Consider the following 24740-nt stretch of genomic DNA (forward strand, 5'->3'; position numbering starts at 1 on the left):
TTGGTAAACTACTTCCTTCATTCTATTCCCTGCCCAATGCTCCCTGTTGTCTTCTGTTAAAAGTGTGTAAGAACTTTGAAGAATCTTAATGTCAAGAAATCTCTGGGTCCTAATGGTATTCCTCCACCTGTTCTCAAAACATATGCTCTTGAGCTTAATCTTGTTCTGTGTTGCTATTTTGCACTTTCTTATTCCAATGGTGTTTTTCTTTCTGTTTAGAAATGCTCATATCCAGCCAGTTTATAAAAACGGGTGTAAATTCCTCCCATCCAGTTATCATCCCTTTGCACTTACCTCTACTCTTCTCAAAGTAATTGAGAAATCTATTAACTGTGAACTCCTAAACTATCTCAAATATCTCCATCTGATCAATGAGCGTGAACATGGATTTCTGTCAGTGTCGATCCACTAGTGATATTCTGGCTTATGTTACCCATCTATGGACAAATTCAATGGAAAAGTTTGGTGAAACACAAGCAGTTGCTCTTGACATCTCAAAGGCTTTCGATCGTGTTTGGCATAAAGGTCTTCTAAAAAAAGGCTTCCATCTTATGGATTACTGATTGTTTTTTGCAACTGGGTATCCAGTTTTCTCTCTTGACTGCTCGCTGCAGGTGGTAGATGGCTTTGTCCTCCAGCTTTTCCGCTAATGCTCGTGTTCCCAAGGTTCAGTTGTTTTCCCCACCTAATTTTGCTGATGATAGCATATTGCATTCCATCTTTCAGTTTGAGAAACCTTCTTGGACAAACAGCTTCAAATTCTCAAATATTCGCCACCAATTCCTTAAGTACTGACTAAGTTATCTTACTTAGTCAGTACTTAAGATAACTCTTACTTAGTCAGTACTTAAGATAACGCTTACTTAGTCAGTACTTAAGATAACTTAGTTAGTTTCAAACCTTCTGAAACTTAGTCCTGTCTCATAAGAGTTACATTCAGAAAGTTCCTGGAATTTTACTGTAAAAGTTTATTGAGTGAACTGAAGTACTTTCCTTCTGCACACACACACTTGCTCAATCGTTCTTCTCAAGCTTTGATACATTCTTTAAAATTGTGTTTATTTCAATCAAATAGGGTTGCTTTGATGTTATCCACTGTAGCAAAATAATGGCCCCATTTTCAGTTTAAGGAACAGCCAGAAGTCAGACAGTGCAAGGTGAGGGGAGTAAGGAGGCTACTGCATGGCTAATTTTTTTTTGCAGCCAAGAACTGCCAAACTGCCATCTTTGTGTGATTGGACACGTCATGGTGCAGGAACCAGCCATTCTTCCATTTTTGAGGTCATCTTCACCTCGCATTCTCGCACAAACGTGTCAGAACCCTCAATGTAGTAAGTAGCAGTAATGTCACAAATTTGTGGTGAACTATGCTCTCATCGTCAAAAACATGATAATGATAATGTTTTTCGTCAAAAACAGGATAATGTTAAAGTTGTGCTGATAAGCACGACTTTGACGTTGGATTTGTTGCACGAGACAAGACCTCTTTGGCCATGGGAACATTTTTGTGTGCCCTTCTGATGATTCCACCTTGGTCTTGAGGTCATAGACAAACACCCAGTTTGCATCCCTATTGACCACTTTTCTTGGGAAGCTCAGATCTCTTGCATAGCTTTTTTGAACAAATCACCTGCAATGACTTTCCTGAGGCCTGATCATCCGATAGGAAGCGTGAAAAAAACTTTGCACACATACGATATACCCCTAAATCTTGCATCAGAATTGTGTGTTCTGAGCTTACAGACAGTCCAACTTCATGAGCAATCTCAACAACAGTCATTCAACTATCATTTCACACAAGATTCTTCACTTTAATGACATTTTCGTTATTTCATAATGATAAAAGGCATCCACTGTTGAGGTTCATCTTCCAGTGTTTCCTGTCCATTTTTAAACTGATTAAACCACTCAACTACTGTTTTCTTCTAAGCATCATCTCTGTAGCACCCTTCTTAAATTTAAAGAAGAACTTGATGTTAGCATACTGTTTAAACTGTGAAATTCTGCAATCAATCAGCTGGGACACACAAGGTAAGTGGCCAAGCCAGTTCCCACTTGGCATGCTTGCACACCAAAGTCAATGTCAATGCACCACAAAACCTTATGGTCATAACAAAAAATTTTAAATGGTTTGTACATAGCACAAACCATTTAAGTAAGCATGAGATTCCGGGTATCTCACAAAAGGACCCTACTTTTCTTATGGTTACACTCAGATTCTAGACTAAATCACATATCTCTATTTGGAATTATCCTGACTTCTAATCTCTTTTTGCATAAAAAATTATCACATATATTGCTTCCTGTGCATCTAAGAAACTTGGTTTTTGTCTTTCTCTGACATTACTTTGTTTCCTAAGCAAGTCTGAAATCTGCACTACTATGAAATATTGTTTCAACATCGGCGGTAGCACCCCGTAAATTTCTCAAGATTCTTGACTCAATTCAAAAGAGCACAATCAATTTAATTAATGAACCATCTTTTACAAAATCTCTTCATTCTCTGTCTCATAGACATTCATAGACGAACTGCACAAGACTAGTACAGTTCCCAGCACTCATATTTCTTCTGAACATGCAAATGAACAAAATGTGAATGAAATAGAGCACATTCTTCAGTTGGTAGAATGTAGTCCTACTATTAGCACACGAAGAATTTCTACGCTTATTGGTGTTCCACAGACAAGAGTATGGTGAACATTACGTGAGCACAACTTTTATCCATTTCACATACAGTGGGTGCAATGCCTTCAACCTGGAGACGACACAGAGCGATTAGAATTTTGTCAGTGGGTAAATGGTAATCACCGATTAATTCCATTAATACTGTTCAGCAATGAAGCTACTTTCATCCGTGACAGTATCAACAACACCCATAACTCTCATAGATGGTCAGAAATCCACATGCCACTGTAGAAACAAATTTTCAACATCACTTCTCTGTAAACGTGTGGTTGCGGTATCATCAACTATCAATTGATTTGGCCTGTTGTGTTACAAAATCGTCTTTCAGGGCCCATTTACCTAGAATTTCTGCAAAACTAACTTCCACTACTATTGGATAATGTTCCCTTGGCTACAAGGATTGGTATGTACTTTCAGCACGATACAATATCTAAATCAAACTTTCCTTGAATGATGGATCGTTCAAGGAAAGTTTGTGGCTGTGTCAGTGCTGTTCATTGGCCATCAAGGTCTCCAGACCTAACTCTGTTAGATTTTTGTTTTTGGGGATGGATGAAAAGCACAGTATACAAAGAAAAGGTGGTTACAAGAGACGAATTGCTCGCTTGCATTTTGGATACTGCTGCCCTCGTACAGGAACGCCAAGATGACTTCCGAAGACCAGCACATCATATTATCACAAGAGTTGCAAAGTGCATTGAGGTTGGCAGTGGGATTTTCGAACATTTCTTGTGAACTGTAAAAAAATTATCAATTATTTGTGTTTTGTATCATTCAAAAAGTCAATAAATACAAACAATAAGTCATTTATTGTTCTTTAATACCTCTCATAATGGCTTTGTGCATGCCAGTTTCAAACAGCTGTATCTCCATATCCATTGAGAATTGAATACATGTGTACCATCAATACTATAACCTCCTAAAATATTTACTATTCCTCTTGAATCACTGTATATAATGAAAGTCTGCCAAAAGTACAGTGAAGTACTGGAAAAAATTCAGAAGTGTTAAATCCAAAGGGAGAGATAGTGAAATGATTTAAATTAATTTTTGGTTAATATATTTTAAACTGATTAATAGACAATCCTTTATGTTTGAGGTTTGAAATGAAATTATTAGATATAGAGGCATATTTGCATTTTTTAATTCATTTTTAGAGCTTTGCTTGCTTTATTAGTTAGGAATTTGTTCCCTGGTGGCTGTAGAGGACTACAACTGTTCATCTCAGAGCTTTCTGGGTCAAGAGGTTATCGAAACAATATGTTCTTTTGTCTGCTGGAGTGCCTTTTAGCTTTTCTGAAGAATTGGAGTAGTGTCAGTGGCCGAATTTCTCTTTCTATATTTTCCTGGGTATATTTTTTGCCATCCTTCGTTATATACATTGCCCAGCCTCCATTCCATTCCATTAGATTATTTTGTGATAACTGAGAGGAAAGTTGAAGAGAGATTGTGGAAGCTAAATTTAATGCACTCAGGATGAATGGGATCTATCCAATTATATTAAGAGAGGCAGCAATAAGAGGTAAGCACATCTTATTTAGCCATAATTATTAGTGCATCATTGGATTTAGGGGAGTTTGTATGGACTGGAGCTGTGTGAATGTATCCCCAGTTCACAATGAGAGATTAAAGAGTGACGAGAGTAATTGCAGATTTGCAATTTTGACTTCTGTTCCAAGGGAAATGCCGGAGTCACTGATTAAAGAAGTAATGCAGGACCACCTAGACAAGAATGCAGTTATATTGCAGAAGCAGCATGGATTTGTTAAGGGCAATTTGAGCCGACCAAAATGATTGGATACTATGATGCAGTAACAAAGAAACTGGATGTAAAAAAAAAATTTGAAATTGTACCTGTTCAGGACAGGTTCCTATTTTAAAAATGAAATGAATATTGTGCAAGTTGCAAAAGACATTTATTGTTATTACAGTTTTATAATATACATCAAAGCATGTGTGTTACACCCCTCAGTTAGAGGGGTGTAACATACCAATCCTATGAATATTATATATACTATAATATTAACATACTAATCCTGTGAGGTGCACTATAGCCTCAGCAGCTTATGTGCCATTAAACCTCCATAACACACACACACACACACACACACACACACACACACACACACACACACACACACACACACACACACACACACACACACACACACACACACACACACAAATCCTATGAATATTATGTCCCTTAAATGGCCAATACCACCATTGATAATACAATCCTCTACGCATATTCTCATGTTATCAGTTGCTGTGTAATGTTTCCTGTGGGATTCTTTCAGTTTCATCATGAATGTTTTACGTCAGTTGCTTAAGTATCTGTGGATGGTTTACATAGACTTTGAAATTTAAGAAGCCCTATAAAAAAGAAGTCACAAGCAGATAAGTCAATCATCAGGGTGAGCAGTTTATGTTACCAAAATGAGACATAATAATTTAAAAGAAGTGAGATGCATTTCCTTTAAATTGTCCATGGTATGTTTTGTAGTATGTGCCATGGTACCATCCTGCTGAAACCAGACATTTTGTAAGTTGACTCCTATTTTAGTGAAGATATCCTATTTGTTGACTCCTATTTGGTGAAGAAGCTTTCTTCTCACTGTGTCATCTGCAGGGGAAGGTTGCTTGATAGAAATGTCTAGTTTCTGTTCTGTCTGATTGGAAGAAAAGGATTCGTAAAATCAGGTGGTTTTTCCTCTAAGTGGGTTAAAAAGCTCATGATGCATATGTGCGTTATGACATTCTATGAGTTATATTCTGTTGAGTAAGGCCTCTGCAGTTGAGTAGTCGGGAGTGGGAGTGCAATAGCACATGCTCTTTAAGTAGACTGGGGTTCAAGCCCCTGACTGCTAAATATGGTCGATCTGCCAATTCTCACTGGACCAGTATGCAGATTATTTTCCCTATCCCTCAGCATGACTTGTTGAGGAGGCCTCTATCCTGCAGTGGATTGATTATGGTTGCAGATTTATTTATTTCTATTCTGTCGAGTACTCACAACAGAGTCACCTCATTTAAAAAATGTTACCACAACAAATGCATAATGTTTATTCAACAGCCTCTCCACTTTTACTGAATACTTTAATGTCCTCTGCTCTGGAACACACTGCAGTATCCTCACTGCAATTACTACAAAATGTCGAGTACTCACAACAGAGTCACCTCATTTAAAAAATGTTACCACAACAAATGCATAATGTTTATTCAACAGCCTCTCCACTTTTACTGAATACTTTAATGTCCTCTGCTCTGGAACACACTGCAGTATCCTCACTGCAATTACTACAAAATGTTACCACTTTTAAAATAGGTAATTGTTTTTGCTAATCCTATGCTTAGATTTCAGAAAAGCTTTTGATACTGTTCCACATGGACACTACTGTACATTCTGCAGCAGTGTGGTATTAAAGGCAAGTTCCTGCTTTATATAAAGGGATAGTTGAGTGGGAAAAGACAGAGTGGGTATCAATGGACACTGCTGTTCTTGGACTAATGTTATTAGAGGAGTCCCTTAGGATCAGTACTGGGTTCTTGTTGCTTTCAGTATTTATTAATGATATTGATGAAGCCATATCAGGCTTAAGATCTAAGTTTGCAAATGAAATGAAAGTTTTCATGAAATGAAAGTTTTCATGAAATAACAGTAATTTGAGCATGTTAATACAGTAAGATCTAAAAAATATTAGGCAGGTCAGGTGAGAAGTGGCAGTTGCACTTTAATGTTAACATATTCCATGAACTACATATGGGTAGCAGTAATCCCAGAATAACATACTGAATGGGTGGTACCACACTCAGTGTAGCAGAGAATGACAAAGACCTGAGGATAATTCGAGGGTTTAGTGTCAAACATTAAGTACAAAATCACAGTTTTTCAGGAAAGAGGAAAAACAGTTTTGACTACTGCTTTTCCTTCAATTTCTTAAAAAAAACCCATAGAAAATGAGAAAAAATTAAAAATAGTTATTTATAGCATGGCTATATAGCATGATATATACCAACATTGATTTCCATGATGTCATTTAATAGTTCACTAATAAATTAAGTAATACTCTGGTGTTGTAGATAATCCTTTTTGACATTAAAAATAGTTTAGAGAAAGGCACATTATATTTTTGTACTCATTAAATTTTTATTGAAATATATGTCATTTTCATTCACAATAATTCAGTCATACATTAAATTTATTCATTCCCTTGACCTTCTTCCTTATCGTTACCATCATCATAATCATCGCCTTCACTGAGAACCCTTGTGTTGGGAAATAATGTTTTCTCAGCATAAGTCCATGAGATCTTTATGCTTCTCAGCCTTGATCTGCAGAAGGCCATTGTATTTCTTCTTTAATTCTAAATTTGAGGTGATGCCACGAAGAATCCATCTTTGAATTTTAAAGCATTTGAAATTTTCATCTGAGTAGCTTTCGGGCTACTCAGATGAAATATATTTCGGGAATTTCCTTCCGGTACTGCAGCCAGACTATTTGAAGCCATTTTACTGGTTCCCCAGTGGAGTCTATCTTTCTGTTTTTGATTACAGTGCCGCTTATTTCTTTGAAGTGTAATACCTCTTCCTGGCTGACTTTTTTCACTAGCTACTTCCCAGATTTTGAAGCCATTCTGGTCAATACAAACTCCAGAAGGGTCAAAAATATTGATAGTTCTGCATGCAGTTTCAATGTGTGCATGCATGGAATCGCATTCCATCTGGGAATGCCCTGGTTCCAAAAATATTTGATCTGTTTTGGGGATATTCAAGGTTTGGGCGGCATACTTAAACATGGTTGACATGATTGTGTTTCTCTTTTGCCCTCCACAAGTGTCAGACATGAACACATTCTTTTCCATTGTTGATGAACCTCATTAGTTGGTACAAACACGGTGTCACTTCTGAAGCTCCCATCCCAGCTAATGCCTCATGCCACATAAAATTAGTTGCCATTTTTGTGCCAGCATTGTATGCCATCAGATTGTAGACAGCCAAATGCCGTTTATAAAAAGGTGCCTCCGTAGCCAGGTGGGAAGGAGCAGCAGTGCGTAACACACGCTTCTTGATTAGACCGGGGTTTGAGCCCGTCACCACCAAATATAGAGGATGCGGAAAGGTCAGGGAATGACCACCGCATATCCCGGAGCAATATGGCTTTAGTTGCTGATGCTCCTAAAAACCAAATAACAATAACAAGCCGTTTATAAAAAATTGCCTTTGCGTTGACTTTAGGACAGTATCTCACTGTTTTGAAATCAAATTCATAGAAGTGAAGTGCATTCATTTTCGATTGATTTTTGTTTCAATCTGTTTTTCCATTCCCAGGGTCTAACTTTTCTGTTGATGTGTTGTTGAAACTCTTTATTTTTATCTTTTTTCCTCCTCACTCATTTTCTGAAACCTAAAGCACATATCTTATCGCACATATCTTTTCTTGGTGTATTAAAAGATGTATTAAACTTTGTGTGAAATACTTATCAGTAGAGCCAGGATTTTTCAGGCCTGATGCACACTTCTGTAAGTTCAAATCATACATTTTATATATGTTAAAATCACTTGGCAGATATTGCTTTTGTGTTTGTTTTTTCTTGTGTGATGTGATGGAACTTTGGGAAAGGAGTCTATTTGTTTGTAAATACTTTGTAGGGCAGTTTCTGGCCATTTTACTCTGTGCTCATGCTTTCCTCATTTATCATTTTCAACTACAAGCTGTTCATTCCTTTTTTCAAGACATTAGCCACTACTGTATTTGAAATGTTCAGGGTAGCTAAAAAGAAATCTTGGCAGACTGACTTTCTTGCCATCCTTGCTACTTATATAATACTTTATAGTAGTCTTCTGCTATTTGATTTATGCCTTCTGTTTTATATATATGTACACTATCACTATTCTTCAGATTCAGTCCCATTAATTTGTCTTTCTCTATTACTGATCAAGACTGCTGAATTAAGTCCTTTGTTTTCCCTTAATGCTTGTTCTACTTTTCTTGTGTTAAATCTTCTTATGTCCTCCCTAAATCTCTTTCTAATGGCTTTGCATAACTCAGTATACTCAATTTTGTTCGTGTCAGTATTTATCTTGCTCTTCATTTGTCATCTTCAGTTCATCATGACATGTGTATCTTGACTAATTTTTTCTTCTTTAGATTTCTTTTTACCTGTATGTTTTTTGGGTTTATCACTTTCAGAAAGTTGTATTCCTCTTCGATATCTTAGTTCTAAAAGGGCTGCAGAAGCTCAAATTTGTTCTTAACTTCCAATACATACTGCTTTTTCATCTCTTCTGTTATCCCAAAGACCTTCACATTATTTACTGGAGTCATTTTTTCCCCCTTTTTTTTCCTTACATTTATATCAAGTGTGCATCTTATCTTTCTGTGATCACTTCCAACATTTACCTTGTTCAGGACGATGACATTGTTCACAATATATCTTCTGTTAGTGAGGATGAAGTCAATTTCATTAGTTGTTAATGCATTTAAGCTTTTCCATGTCCATTCTTGATAAAAGTGTTCATTACTGACATTCCTTGAGAATCTGCAAATTCCGCAAGTCTTTCACCAATTCCAAAATTTCCTATAGTTTCCCTTTCTGTGCTTTGTTTCTTTCCAACCTTAGAATTGAAGTCCTCCATAATGACGTAGTGAGTTTTCTGTTTACCTAGAAGTCTCTCAATTTTGGTGTACATTTTTTCAACCTCTTCATGATCATGGCTCGATGTTGGTGCATATCGTTATAATCTTTAGTTTGTACCTCTTAGAAATCCTGTCTTGATGTACTTTTGAATTCCAAAAGTACATCAAGGTTATTTTTTTATATCTTTATGGACTGAAAAGCCAACTCCACCTTCACTCTTTTCACTGTTTCTTTTTTTTTTTTTTTTACTATGTACAAGTACATAATACATATAACAAAAATTTGGTCCTCATTTCAAGTGGATTCTTTTTAAGCGGAATTTTCTAGAACCAATTATCCTCGGATAAGGATTGCCCCCTGTACAGGAATTTTGCCATCAAGGATAAGGCAATGTTCAGACCAGATTGTGAGTACAGCATGCAGGTTTTAGAAGCCTCATTTTAGGAAGGATGTGGATCTGTTGGAATGGGCACAGAGAATGGCAACAAGATAAGCGAAATGGTGGAACAAAATTGTACTCAAAAACTTCATTCACTTGCAAGGAGATATGATTGAGGTGTTTAAGGCTTTGAGTCAGCTCCGTGCTGATGACATAATTTCTCTTGCTCAGACAATATGCATGTAAAGGACATAAATGAGATGGCCAGCAGGTAGTTGATTGTTGGAACAAATTTTGATCTGGCATTGTGGAAGCGGGTAGTTTGAATAAATTTAAGGTAAAAAAAAAAAAAAAAAGGCAAAGGTAAACTGCAGCCATTATCAATCCATTGCAGGATGGAAGCCTCCTCAATGATTCATGTTGAGGGAAATGGACTAAAATCTGCCACACTGGTCCAGTACAGGTTGGCAAATCAACCATATTTAGCAATCAGTGGGCTTGAACCCTGGCATACTCAAAGAGTGTGTGTGCTACTGCACTCATGCTCCTGACCACTCGGCTATGGAGGCCAATTTAAGGTAAAATTAGACAAATTATTAGAAGGGTTGGACTGGTGATAGGGAAGCAGTGCTTTTTTTTTTTTTTTTTTTTTTGATTCTGTATAATCTTTTTCATTCTTGCATCATTTGGAAACGTATCATCCTAATTGTTTTCCTGAAGTTTTTCACTTTTGAAAATTCTCTTCCAGTCAGTCTTGTAAGCTATTTTGGTTAATTTTATCTAAAAGGAGACCTACCATCTGTGGCGCCGACCGGGCTAGCCAGATGGGTAAAGTGCCTGCCTGGCAACCAAAAGGTCGCGGGTTCAATCCCGCCCCGGGCTTGGATCAGAGTACTGCAAAAACCTTGGGAGGTGCACTATGGCCACAGAAGCTGATGCGCCAACAACTACAAAAAAAAAAAAAAAAAAAAAAAAAAACCATCTGTGGCATTTCACTGTTTACCTTATTTTTCCAATCACTTAATTTAGTTTATATTAGGGTGGATTTATTTATCTCCTTAAAATTCAGTTAAATTTCCCAGGTTTCTGCCCTCCTCTTTCCCCCCACCCCCTCATTGGGTAACTGACATTGTTATGATTTGAAGTGAAGATAACATTTGTGCCATGAACTCCAACTCTTTTATCTTTATTTCAAGTTGAGCACTATTAACTGAAATTTTATTTTACAATAAATAGTTGGAAGGACAAAATTTTTGGGTGTTATTTAAAGATATTTTACTACATCAACTCAGTGTGAATTCAAAAGAAAATTTCATTCTATAAAATGCAAGTAGCCATTTGACAATAATGCATCTGATTGAAAAATTAAACAGAAGAATTAAATATTGCAGTCCCATAAACAATCCACAAGAAAATCTTTTCAGAAACTAGTCAGACACATTTATCAGCTTTGTAAAATCTATCTGAGTAGTTTCAGGTGACTTTTCTGACAGGGTCTGTAATTGATGGTCAAAAGTTGTGGACAAAGCTATTGGCTGCAACTTTTGCCCATGCCTGCTCCCACCTCTGTCAAAACCAGATGCTTCTGTTGTCACTTCAGCCAAGGATAAAGCTGACCTACTAGCATCCCATTTTTCTTTCAACTCATGTATTAATGATCTTGGTAAAACACCTCCCACCATTCCCAGCATGCTCCATTCAATGCCTCCTGTGGTCTTCCATCAAAAGGATGTCAAAAGGATTTTGATGAATCTTTGATTAGCATTAGTAGAGGCATATGATGCAAGAAAGCAAGCTTATTCAGCATCAGCCAAAAAAAAAAAAAAAAACACACCACTCCCATTTCACCCCTCCGTTCGTTCGTTGATGCTAAGAAAGCCCTGGATCCTGATGGTATTTCACCACTTGTTCTCAAAATGTGCACTCCTGAGCTTACTCCTGTTCTTTACCACCTTTTTACTCATTCGTATTCCAAAAGTGTTTTTCTTTCTGCTTGGAAATTTGCTCATATCCAGCCAGTTGCTAAAAAAAGGGCGACAAATCCCTCCCACCTAATTATTGTCCTATTGCAATTACTTCTATTCTTTATAAAGTAATGGAGAAATCAATTAACTGGAAACTCTTAAAATATCTGAAAACTTTCCATCTGATCAATGATCGCCAGTATGGATTCTGTCAGCGTCGATCAAATGGGATATTCTGGCTTATGTTACCCATCTATGGATAAATTCAATGGAAAAGTTTGGTGAAACACAAGTAGTTGCTCTTGATATCTCAAAGGCTTTCGATCATGTTTGGCATAAAAGGTCTTCTAAAAAGGCTTCCATCTTATGGTTTAAAAACTGTTTTTCGTAATTGGTTATCCAGTTTTCTCTCTGACCGCTCACTGAGGGTAATGGTAGATGGCTCTCTGTCTTCTAACTTATCCACTAATGCTGGTATCCCCCAAGGTTCAGTTCTTTCCCCCACTCTTTTCCTCTTGTATATTAATAACCTTCTTCTATTGATCGGAAGCCCTATTCATAGTTTTACTGACGATAGATAGCACATTGCATTTCGCTTTCCAGTTTGAGAAATCTCACCCTTCTCAATCAGCTTCAACTTCTCGAATATCCACTACAAATTCCTTAAATGTCGATCTTCAGGTAATTCACTAGTGAGGCAAAGAGAATTTAGTTGATTTCAATCCTTCTAAAACTCAGTCCTGTCTTATATCTCATAAAAAGGATTCTTCTGCTCCTGTGCTTATCTTTGGTTACACTCCGATTTCTAGGTAAGACGATATATCTCTTTTTGGGATTTTGGGATTCCCCTGACTTCTAATCTCTCATGGCACAAGCACATTTCAAATATTGCTTCCTCTGCATCTAAAAAAATTTGGTTTTCTCTTTCACTCTCGGCATTACTTTCCTTCCAAACAGCTGTTCACTCTGTACAAATTGTAAATTCGCCCTACTATGGAATATTGTTCCCACATCTGGGGCAGTGTCCCCAAAACCTCTCTCAGGCCTCTAGATTCCATTCAGAAGAGGACAATTAGGTTAATTAATGAGTAATCTCTAACAAAGTCTCTCCACTCTCTGTCTCATAGACATTCTGTTTCTGCTGCATGCCTTTTCTACAGATACTTCCATGGGCACTGTTCTTCTGAATTGGCTTTTATAATTCCCGCTCTCTCTTTCAAAATGGTCCGAACGCTGCAGCCACCAGCCAACGTCCATTTACTGTTCGACTTCAAACTCACAGAACTAACTTTTCATCTTCCTCATTTATTCGTTCAACTGCTGTTTTCTGGAACAGCCTTCTTTCATATGTCCCCCCCCCCCCCTCCAAAAAAAATTACAGTCTATAGAAGTTCAAGTCTAATGTCAACAAATATCTTCTTTCATCTTCTCAACCTCCAGCCCATGCATTGTCTGCCTGGCAACCCAGTGGTTGTTGGTTCGAATTCCGCCTCGGGCTTGGATCAGAGTAAAAAAAAATGCAAAAACTTTGGGAGGTGCATTATGGCCACAGAAGCCGATGCGCCAACAACTAACAAAAGAAAAAGCCCATGCATGGTACTAAGTGCTATAGGTTCTAATACGAGACGTCTCGTGTTTGGGGTTTTCATTTAAAAAAAAAATTGTGTTTGTATAAACTCCAGTAGTATTCAGATTCAAACTCAGATTAAAAGAATAGATTTCACTGTGATCAGGATCACTATATAATTTGTTTCATATGTTGTGCACAGTGTTTTATCCATCATGGGTACTTGCAGACACAGGTGTGTTGGGCATTTGAATCTGTAGGCTGCCACAAAACCTTCAAAATCCACCATTAACTGAGTGTTCTTGTTATTGTGGTATTGGCCACCAGTGAAGTTTTATGCCTCTCTTGCCACTTTGTGGCTGACTTGGAATTAAAAAAAAAAAAAAAAAAACCCTGTCGAACCATGCTAAACATATTAAAAGGCCATCCCAGCATAATAATAATAGTTTTTTATTATTTTTAAAATTTTTACCAAGTCAAAAAACAGAATTGCTACATACAGGCTGAATAATTCCAATATTAATACTAATAAAACAAAATAAAGTATTACATTGTAGCAGAAAGAGTGTATGTAATAATTCACTAAATTTAAAATAACATTTTTGTTTGATTAATACAGTTAATTAATCTTGAATTATCAATACCTAACTTTTCAATTATTAGTATAAACTTAAGAAGCTTTCTTGTTTTTATACAGAGGAGACATCCACATGTCATTTATCGATATTTTTCAGAATCTAAAGAAAAACATACATGTGGTGAGTATATGTTTTTCTTTTTTTGTCAGATGCTCCAGATTATTTTTTGTTTCTTTAAAATTTCTTGTGGAGTCTTCATTTAATCTATATGAAATTTTGTTTGTGTACTGCTTATTTTGTTTCATCTAGCTATTATTTTATAAAATAATAGCTAAATAATAATATAAAATTTTATATAATAAAAACACAAAAGTATAAAGAGAGAATTCAAAATATTATTGTAACGCACTGGAGCTTGCCACTTATATCCATAGACTATCTTTGTAGAAGTGTGTGTTCACTGATTTTCATGTTTTGCAGGCTGAAAAACCCGGGAAACTCTACTGCCTAAGAAAATTTTAGAATTTACTCTACTTGATGACAGGAATTGAATCTAGACCTTTCAAGATGAGCAGGGTTCTATAAAGCGAGAACAAAATTAGTATAAGGAATTAGCTAGAAATAGTTTTTTTATTTTATAAATGCCATACATTATAGAAGAATCAACATTATACTGAGCCATGATAACATTTGTAAAATCTAAATAATAATAATATAAAATCTAAAAAATAATAATATAAAATTTTATATAATAAAAACACAAAAGTATAAAGAGAGAATTCAAAATATTATTGTAACGCACTGGAGCTTGCCACTTATATCCATAGACTATCTTTGTAGAAGTGTGTGTTCACTGATTTTCATGTTTTGCAGGCTGAAAAACCCGGGAAACTCTACTGCCTAAGAAAATTTTAGAATTTACTCTACTTGATGACAGGAATTGAATCTAGACCCTTCAAGATGAGCAGGGTTCTATAAAGCGAGAACAAAATTAGTATAAGGAATTAGCTAGAAATAGTTTTTTTATTTTATAAATGCCATACATTATAGAAGAATCAACATTATACTGAGCCATGATAACATTTGTAAAATCTAAAATTTCATATAGATGAACAAAGCTCCTTAAGATATACACTATAATATTGTCATGCATGAGCAGTCTTCAAACATTTATGCTACTTTTTATTTATTTTTTTAATAGTCAAATACAAATGAATGAAAAGTTCTGTATCAGTATTGTTTATAAACATGACAGTCAAAATGCAGTAAGACAATATAACTATATTGTCTTACTGCATTTAATTAACGACCCAAGAATTATGGGAATGAGAAACTGTTTTGAGTTCCCATTACTAATTATCAGAGTCACTAATTCTACTCACAAATAACAGTAAACAATTCCATATCCTTCTGAACAAATTTATCCATACCTAAAATTAAGCCGACCGGGCTAGCCAGGTGGGTAAAGTGCCTGCCTGGCAACCCAAAGGTCGCGGGTTCGATTCCCGCCTCGGGCTTGGATCAAAGTACTGCAAAAACCTTGGGAGGTGCACTATGGCCACAGAAGCCGATGCGCCAACAACTACCAAACCAAAAAAAAAAAAAAAAAAAACCTAAAATTAATTATGAAGTGCTTGTGCAATCATCTTTTCATTATAAACTACTATATGTATAGTTAGAGTGCAGTTAAATTGTTCTGAAGTGAAATCTGCCCTGTACACCAACAAATTGGAGGGGGGGGGTTGTGTAATATGTTGTAGAAAAATTATCAAAAAAGTAAAACAGTTTTTTCCCATGTACTTATCATTTCGACTTTTCATGCCCCATTAGACTGATGAGAGGATATACCTTGAAATCCAGAAACATCATCAAGTTGTATTGTGTAGGAGTTTTAGAGCTTACTTGTTGGAAATGGTAAACCATCGTACAAAATAAAATTTACTTCAAGACTGTTCATGTGTTTTAATAAGTATTATTTGTGCTTCACATCAATTCAGTTATAATAAATATGTTACAGTATTGTGTAACATGGTGAAAGCTAATATTTCAAATCAAATGGATAGCACCAGTTGTCCTCTGAGCCACAAACAGTATAGTTCTGGGATCATTTTTATCATGCATCATAGTTTTTAAAGGAAATATCATAATGGGGAGGGCATAATAGGCTGTTAATCTTAGTGAGGTATCACGGCAGTTGTATTGTCAGGTTTGAATTATTTAATTGCCTTAACATGTTTGCTGTTGCTGCCAGTTACATTTGAGAGAGTGTAACTAATGTGCCATAATTTTTGGAATGTTGACTAATGTGCAACTACAGTGTAACTAATGTGCCATAATTTTTGGAATGTTGAGGAGCAACTCCTTTAATACCTGCTTAAAAAGAAATAACGATTAAAAAGTAAAAGTCTTGAATTCATAGCTAAGAGCAAACACTTACTTTTGAGCTGAGCTATAAAGGCAGAACAAATCTCAAAATTTTATCAGAAGTTTATTACAGGTAACTAAACTAATCTTGATATAAGTAAAAAACTGTATGAAATCTGTAAGCAAAAACCAAGCATTTCTGCAAATAGCCCAGAGTCAATCAGTATGTTGATATTGAGAAGTTGTTAATATGACTTGCCTTTACTTTTACAGCACTCATTTATTGACTGCTTAAGGATGATCACATACATTTTTTTTTTTAAATAATTAAAAAAAAAAAAAAAAAAAAAAAAAATGGTTTTGTGCTAAATTGAGAGTTTGGAATACAATGAATCAGTGTTGGTGTATACTATTGTTACAGAAGTCTTGAAATAGCTGTGTGCTGTCTACATGCATTCAGCAACAGTTTTCCTACACTCTCGCCCAAGGAAAGTTTTTCAGCACTGCTGTTAAGCTCTCATTGTTATAGAATGTGAATATCTAACAAAAAGTTGGCAGTCTTTTTGTATTTTTTGGTAATCACCCACTCTCTGGTCAGCAATTAATGAGTGATTAGCAGCTCAATTTGGTGATGTCATTTCAGCTTAACTACAAGTCTTAATTGTTTATGACTTCCTGCAGCAGTTGTAGCAAGTCATTTTCTCCTTCAGAGAAGTAATATTTTATTATTATTAGTGCTAATGATGCAAAAAAGTAAGCTTATACTTGCATAAAAAAAAAAAAAAAAAAAAGGCATTTCCCATATCATCTGTCTATCTACTTCCTCCTTGAATTTATTCAAAAATACCTGCTTGAACACGAGTTGGAAGTTTGCCCCAACAATCTACTACCCATTAGCTGAAAACAAATTTATGCACATCAATCCTGTAAAATCCTTCCTCAATTTGAATTTATGCCCCCTCGTGTGTGTAGTAAGAGGAAGGATTCCATCAGCATTGAGCTTACTCAATCCATTCAAAACCTTAAACATCTCGATCAGATCTCTCCACAGGTACCTGGTCTCTAGGCATTGCAATTCGCAGAACTGAAGCATTTTCTGGTAAGAGCACCCCTTTTATTCCCTCTCACTAATCTTGTTGCTCTTCTCTGCACCTGTTATAACAGATTCACAGCCATCTTAAAATTTCAACACAGTTTGGTTCAGAAGTAGAACAAATTGGCAGTTTACTGGAAACTTCCTTGTATACCTGGTTCCTTCACGAATGATTGCCTAACGCTCCAATATGAAGAGATTATTAAGAAGTTATATTCAAGGAGACAAAATTTTTCATTTCACAGATTTCAGGAATTGGTGATTTCAAGACTAGTTACAGATGGATCATCAAATTTAAAATTTGTTGATTCATCTGTGACTAGTAGAGAGACAGCTGTAACTAAATAGAGAGCTGTTCACCAAATAGTTTTAATCTGAATTTGTTCCACCTGAAAATACACTGAAAAGAAACGGAAATGCCAGAAATGCCCTGTTATTTCCTAATAGTGCACCACGTCATCCAAATGTAGGTGAATTGCAAAACAGTGACGGCAGCATTGTGACAGTGTTTCCTCCTTCTAACTGCATACCTCTGATACAGGCAAGGGACTGCATGCAATTCAGTTAATCAACTATTTTAAAAAGATAACTTTTAAAGGTGTGATTTTTCTCTCACTGAAGCCTGTGATTCCATGTCTCAAATTGTGGAGACCTGGGGAAGAAAATTATAACCAAAATCAGATTACTTTCTGAAATATTTAGAAACTTGTGGTAATGCAATTGAGGATAGTAAAGATTAGATATCAGTTGTTGACTCTATAACAAGGTGATATAAGTTGGAATAGTTGGGATGAGGTTACAGATTGTATTAACAACAACAAAAAAAAATGATTTTAAACATCAAAATGAAACTGAAATAATAAACAGCATCTTACAAGATGAAAATAAAGAGGATCAAGGAGCCACTCAGCCAAATTTGGTGAAATATGAAGTTTCTCTTTTATGTTTAAACATATATACAATGAGTGATCACTGAATTATGACTGCCTGCCTAATACTTAGTAGGTCCTCCTTTTGCCCTCAGTACAGCAGCTATCTGACGTGGCATCGATTCAACAAGATATCAGAAGCATTCGGGAGGTGTGGCCAACCAAGTGGGTAATGCAGTCAGCAATGCAGGTATTGAGGTGATTGGCATATCCAGATGCCTGATATGCCTTTCCATAGTGTCCCACAAGTGCTCATGGGATTGATATTGGAGGGGAGTTTGGAGGCCAATCGATATGCTGGAAGTCAAAACTGTGTTCCTCAAACCATTCCTGCACAATAAGTGCCTGATGGCTCAGCACATTGTCATCTTGGAAGACACCATCGCCATTCAGGAAAAACTGTAACATTGCGGGGTGTACACAGTCAGCAAGCTGTTGATGATAGCGGACACCTCTGATACGTTGTTTCCCATGCACCAGGGGTCCAAGTTCCTGCCAGCAAAACATGCCTCACACCATGCAACCACCTCCACCAGCCTGCACTTTTGATACCATGCATGATGGTTCAAGAGCCTCATGTTATTGACACCAAATCCGTACATGACCATCCACGGTGTGGAGTAAATAACGTGACTCATCCGACCAGCACACCTCCTTCTAGTCTTCTAATGTTCAACTTGCATGCTCTTTGCACCAGGCAAGTCTTTTATGCCGATGAACCTTGGTTAGTAGAGAATGCTGTAGGGGTCATCTACTGGTATAGCCCATACGTGCGATGCATGGTCATGCCAGATATTGTTCCAGGTTGGCCCATGTTGTATTGGGTAGTCAACTCTTCAACAGTGCTGTGCCTGCATGAGTCGTCGGACCCGGCGCTCACCTCTAACCTCAACCTTCCGCCGACCTTTGCAGTTTTGCTGTCAGGTCATTGTTTGACCATTTTGATGCCAGTCCTGGTACACTTTAACTACAGCGGCTCTCGAACACCCCACCAGTTTAGCTGTTTGGGAAATCGAGGCACCAGCTCGTCAGGCACCCCCATACTGTCCTTTATCAAAGTCCGATAAATCATTCCTTTTACCCATCACGCTTGGAATTTTACTACTTACTGAACCACTGACACCTTATCTATGCTACGTAGGTCAACTAATGCCGTACTCTCGTACCTCACGTGATCAACAGATCGCATTCAGTTTTCATAGTGGTGGTCACAATTCAGTGATCACTCAGTGTATATTGATGGGCTACAGAAAATGATGCAAACTTACGAAACCTTGCTTTAATTAAAGTCAACTCCATAAACATGTTTTAGAAAAGAAACTAATTAATGTAACATAGGCAATCTGTGATTTCTTTATTAATAGAAGAAAAGTGAGTACTGTATTGTGTAATACATTTTGTTTAATAAATACCTGCTTAAATTGATAATTCATTTTTGTGCTATAATTCTGCTAAATCAGCAGTTTGAATTAATTAGGTTGGATTACTGGGATTGCACTATTTCCTAGTTCTACTTAAGATCATTAGGGATATAATCAAATTGACTTAATCGATGGATGTTCAAACTTAAATAAGATAACTACTGTTCAGTAGTATTTGAAAATCAGTGGTTCATTAAACTCACAATTTCCTTTTTAAACTTTAAAATTATTAGAGAATAAGTCAATAGCAAGATTGTTAGCTAAGCTCAGCACCATTAAACTGAAAATTCTTTTTCTAGAAAATCATATCTTTAATAAATTCCATAATTATTTAACTGAGCAACCTAAAGCCATGTATTAATCATTATTTTTTTTTTTTTTGGCTGGCACTTCATCTATACCAGAGTACACAGAAATTAAACCTATAATATTTGTACCAATCATGATAACAACCAGATTGATGTGAAACATTTATCTTAAAAAATAAATTTTACTTTGCTCTTGTGTACTTTCAATAACTTTTATGAATGCCATCTTTTATTGAAGCTCACCAGGAGATATATAGTCTAAAATTGAACTGCCACTATTTTTATATACGTTATCATGAACTTAATATCAGTGCAGTGAAATTGCTAAAATACCCCTTAATCATTTTCATCTTTCTGGAAATTGATATAATTATAGCTGTTTAATTATATCTTTGCATAATTATACTTTAATTTACATAATTTATCAGGGCATCATTGTTATGAAATATAAGCTGGTATTATATTGCCAGTTTAGGAAATCCTAATGCAATAAATGATCTTTGGTATTTATACCAGTAGGAAAATGAAAAACTCTAAGATGCTAATATGTATATCATTAATCTCATATTTTATTGGATATCTCTAGACCAGAGTAAATTCTTAATTTTTCAGATTTCTTATTTTATTTATAGGAAATACTGGGATGCATGAATGGGGATTTAAGCAATTTCGGATACGTCCAACACGCCATAAGGTAAGTTTAGTTAGTATTAGTGGTGTAAAATGATGTAAGGAAGTGAGCCCGTAAAGCATAAGAGAGAGAAAGAGAGGAAAAAAAATAAAACCTACTGACCTCATCTCTTCTTCCCTTTAATAATTTGCTTACTTCTTCCTTAAACTTATTCATACTACCTGCCTCCCCACAATATAAGCAAATTTTCATACATCTGTCCTGCATCCATTCTTTTTCAATTTAAATTTATGTTCTATTATGTGTATTGTTTGAGAAAGTACGAATGCCATCAGCATTTAGTTTACTGAAACTATTTAAAACCTTTAAACACCTCAATCAAGTCTCCTCACTGGGGCCTAGTTTTGAAGCATTGCAATTTGCAGATCTGAACTTTTACCATGTTGCTCTTATCAGCACCATTCCAGCCAATCCACATCCTTTGTAAGATGAGGATTCCATCCTCTGTGGTACTCCAGGTGTTGTCTAACCATTGCCTTATACAATGGGATAATTACCTCCTTGTCCCTGCTGACAAAATTTCCGTATATCATTGACAGAACCCTATGAGCTTCCCTAGCAACCTGTCTGCACTGCTCAGAGAACTTCATGTAACACACTGCAATTACATTACCTCTTGTATTTTTTTCTTTTTTTTATCCACCACTTTAGTTTGGTACCACTTGATTTGTATGTTATTGTGAGATTACTGCATCCATATGCATTACCTTACATTCATCATTTATTTAGTTGATCAAGAAATCAATTTATTTACTTGTATTAAAGTGCTAATTAAATTAATTCTTAATATTATTATAATACTTTTCTTTATATACAATAGTGCCAAATATGAAACACAGCTGTTCTTTCGTAGTGTTTGAATTCTGTTATTTCTGCTGCTATAATATACTACGGTATGCTTGTAACCTTTTGCCAAGGGAACAATATTCCATGGTAGGGCAGATTTGTGATTCGTACAGAGTGAACAGCTGTTTGGAAGAAAAGTAAAGCCAAGAGCAAAAGAGAAACTCAGTTTTTTAGATGCAGAGGAAGCAATATTTGTGATGTGTTTATGCCAAGAGAGATTAGAAGTCAAAGTAATCCCCAGTAGAGATATGTGATCTTGTCTAGGAATCAGAATGTTATTGAAGATAAGCAGAAGAACCCTTTTTGAGAGATATAAGACAGGACTGAGTTTTAGAAGGATTAAAATCAACTAAGTTATCTTTGCCTCACTGGAGATTAGCATTTAAGGAATTGGTAGTGGATATTTGAGAAGTTGAAGCTGTTTGTGCAGGTCAAGGTTTCTCAAACTGATGGGTGGAATGCAAGGTACTATTATCAGCAAAACTATCGATATGATTTCCAGTCAATAGAAGAAGGTCACTAATGTACAAGAGGAATAGGGTGAGAGAAAGAACCGAACCTTGTGGAAAACTTGCATTGGTGGAGAAGTTAGAAGACAGACAGACAGCCATCTACTATCACTCGCATTGAGTGATCATAGAGAAAAAACTGGATATCCAGTTACAAAAAACAGTTGGTAAACCATAAGATGGAAGCTTATTAAGAAAGCCTTTATGCCAAACACTATCAAAAGCCTTTGAAATATCAAGGCAACTGCTTGAGCTTCATCAAACTTTTCTATTGAATTTGTGTATAGATGAGTAACATAAGTCAGTATATCACCATTGGATCGCCAGTGATGGAATCCATACTGTTGACCTTTGATCAGGCAGAAGGTTAGTAGATAGCTTAGGAGATGTTGGTTAATGGATTTCTCCATTACTTTAGAAAAATTAGAAGTAAGTTCAATGAACGATAATTGGATGGAAAGGGTTTGTAACCCATTTTAGGAAGTGGCTGGATATGAGCAAATTTCCAAGTTGAAGGGAAAACACTTGTGGAATAAGAAAGTGTAAAAAGGTGCCAAAGAACAGGGGTAACCTCAGGAACATAGGTTTTGAGAACAAGTAGTAGTAGTGGCATGTGATGCAAGAAAGCAAGTGTATGAGCTTATGCAGCATCAGCCAAAAAAAAAAAAAAAAAAAAAAATCGCAGCATTCCCTCCAAATGCCTGCCCAGTTCCTCCTTAAAATTATTTAGCCTATCAACTTCTGCAATGACAGGTGAAAGTTTGTTCCAGCAATTAACCACCCGCTAGCTAAAGGCAAGTTTCGGCACATCTATTCTACATCTGTCTTTTCTTAATTTGAATTTATGCCCCCGAGGTTCATAATCTGAACAAGTGGAAGGATCCTATCAGAATTCAGCATGCTCAACCCATTCAAGTGGAAAATACTATCAGGAGCTGGAGCTTTCTTAGCATGAAGATTGTTCAAAATCCTTCTGACATCCTTTTGATGGCCACAGAAAACATTGAATGGAGTGCGCTGAGAATGGTAGGAAGTGGGATGCTATAAAGTCAGCTTTATCTTTGGCTGAGATGGCAATAAAACCATTTGGTTTTGATAGAGGTGAGAATAGAGATTGGCAAAAGTTGTGGCCAATAGCTTTGCCAAGAGAGCAGAATGCTCGGCTACCATTTGTACAAGAAGCAAGTTTTCTACTCTTAGCGTGTTCGAAATCTTGTTTGGACTGATTAATAACTGCTTTACAATTGTTATGGGATTTGGTTTAAAATGCGATATGGAATACAGCCACTCCCAACTTAGGTAAGGACTGCGTTCTGCAGAAATCTACTTAAGTCAGAATTTCCCTAAATGCTTATACATTTAGAGAAATAGCAGCACTCGCAACTATGTGTGCTGAATTTGATTGAAGCAAAAAAGAAATGCTTGACAAACATGTAAATAGAATTATTTATTCAATTTTTTTATCTCATGCGCAGGAAAAATTACAAAAAGAGAGAGGAGACAGGCATCACATCAGCAAATTTTACCTTACAAGCATCATTGCCAGAATTAACTCTCCAGCTGATAAGAACGCCACTGCAGAAGTTGAGGGCTGGTGAGGTTTAGAATGGTATTTTTCCAAAACATCACAAAATTTCTCTGCAGCTGCAGAATCGGCACTTTCAACTTCACTGCATACTTTAATGTTTTGGAAACCCATACGATGTTTGAACCTGTTAAACCACCTGTTGCTTGCCACGAACTTGGCTTGGGGTTCACCGTACTTATCCTTAATATCTTCATAAATACTTCTTGCTTTTGCTTGAATGGCCATTCAACTCAGGGGCACCTGCTTCTGAATATGATTTTCCATCCATATTAATATAATATTAATTAATACCTTTATTCTATCTTCGATATAAACCTGAACACTGTTTTGTGATCACTGTTCATTTTAAATGCGTTGATCCTTTGACGTGTTCTTTTAAACATGCACTGTCTCTTAAAATAGTATTCACTGTTGAAGCATCAAGAATTAATTCCGTGCAATACATGACAAACTTTTTCCTGCTTTGTAATTGTTAATTAATCATCTTCATTTCTAAATCAATTTTGTTTTGTTTCCTAGAACTGCCAGCACTTGCACTTTCAGTTGGTCTCTTTCCTTTCACCATTGTAATAAGTAAATAGGAATGAAGAGAAGATTCTGAAAATTTATTTGTTTTTTATATGATTGAAGATTTCAGTGAAGGGGAACTCATTTCACCATAATACTGTAATGTATGAAAACCACAGAATTCCAGTTATCGGTATTACCGCAAATACAATAAGATTGAGTTTACTACCCGTTTTTAATAGCTTACGCTAACAGAAAAGCCTAATAAACCAGAAAGTGCAAATTGTTTTTATTGTTTTATGGCAGTGACCTCCAGAAATGTGAAAAATATCACAAAGGCATTCAAAATTGATTCTTATAACGGAACATATGATAACGATGAAAGTGTAGTGCAGTTTCCATTATAAAAGTGACTCTTTAGAGAGATAAATAGCTTAGTTATATAGTGAAAATTTCAACTTCCGAGGTCTTGAAACGAATTACCAAAAAAACCAATGTGTTATTGGGTCACATTATGATATTTTCACGATACCTCCATTTATTCCTACAGGATGCAAAATACATTTCCACAATTTTTTTAAGTTTGCACCAGCCGGCAAAAACTTACGTAAAGTCGAATTTCCGTAAGTCAAGTATTACGTAAGCTGGGGAGTGCCTGTTTTCTTATTTT

At 36.1% G+C, this 24740-nt stretch overlaps 1 protein-coding gene across 1 annotated transcript in view; it reads left to right on the forward strand.

Moving 5' to 3' along the window:
* LOC150079395 (disintegrin and metalloproteinase domain-containing protein 11-like) overlaps positions 1-24740 on the forward strand; it is a 445660-nt gene that overhangs the window by 115161 nt on the left and 305759 nt on the right. Inside the window, exons 8-9 of the mRNA XM_090383050.1 lie at positions 13934-13994; positions 20562-20623. Coding sequence (XP_090239176.1) covers positions 13934-13994; positions 20562-20623 — 123 coding nt within the window. The remainder of the gene's footprint in view (positions 1-13933; positions 13995-20561; positions 20624-24740) is intronic.

The sequence above is a fragment of the Mastigoproctus giganteus genome, chromosome 10 (assembly GCF_048544385.1).
Source record: "Mastigoproctus giganteus isolate SK-2022 chromosome 10, ASM4854438v1, whole genome shotgun sequence".
In the NCBI taxonomy this organism is placed as follows: domain Eukaryota; kingdom Metazoa; phylum Arthropoda; class Arachnida; order Uropygi; family Thelyphonidae; genus Mastigoproctus; species Mastigoproctus giganteus.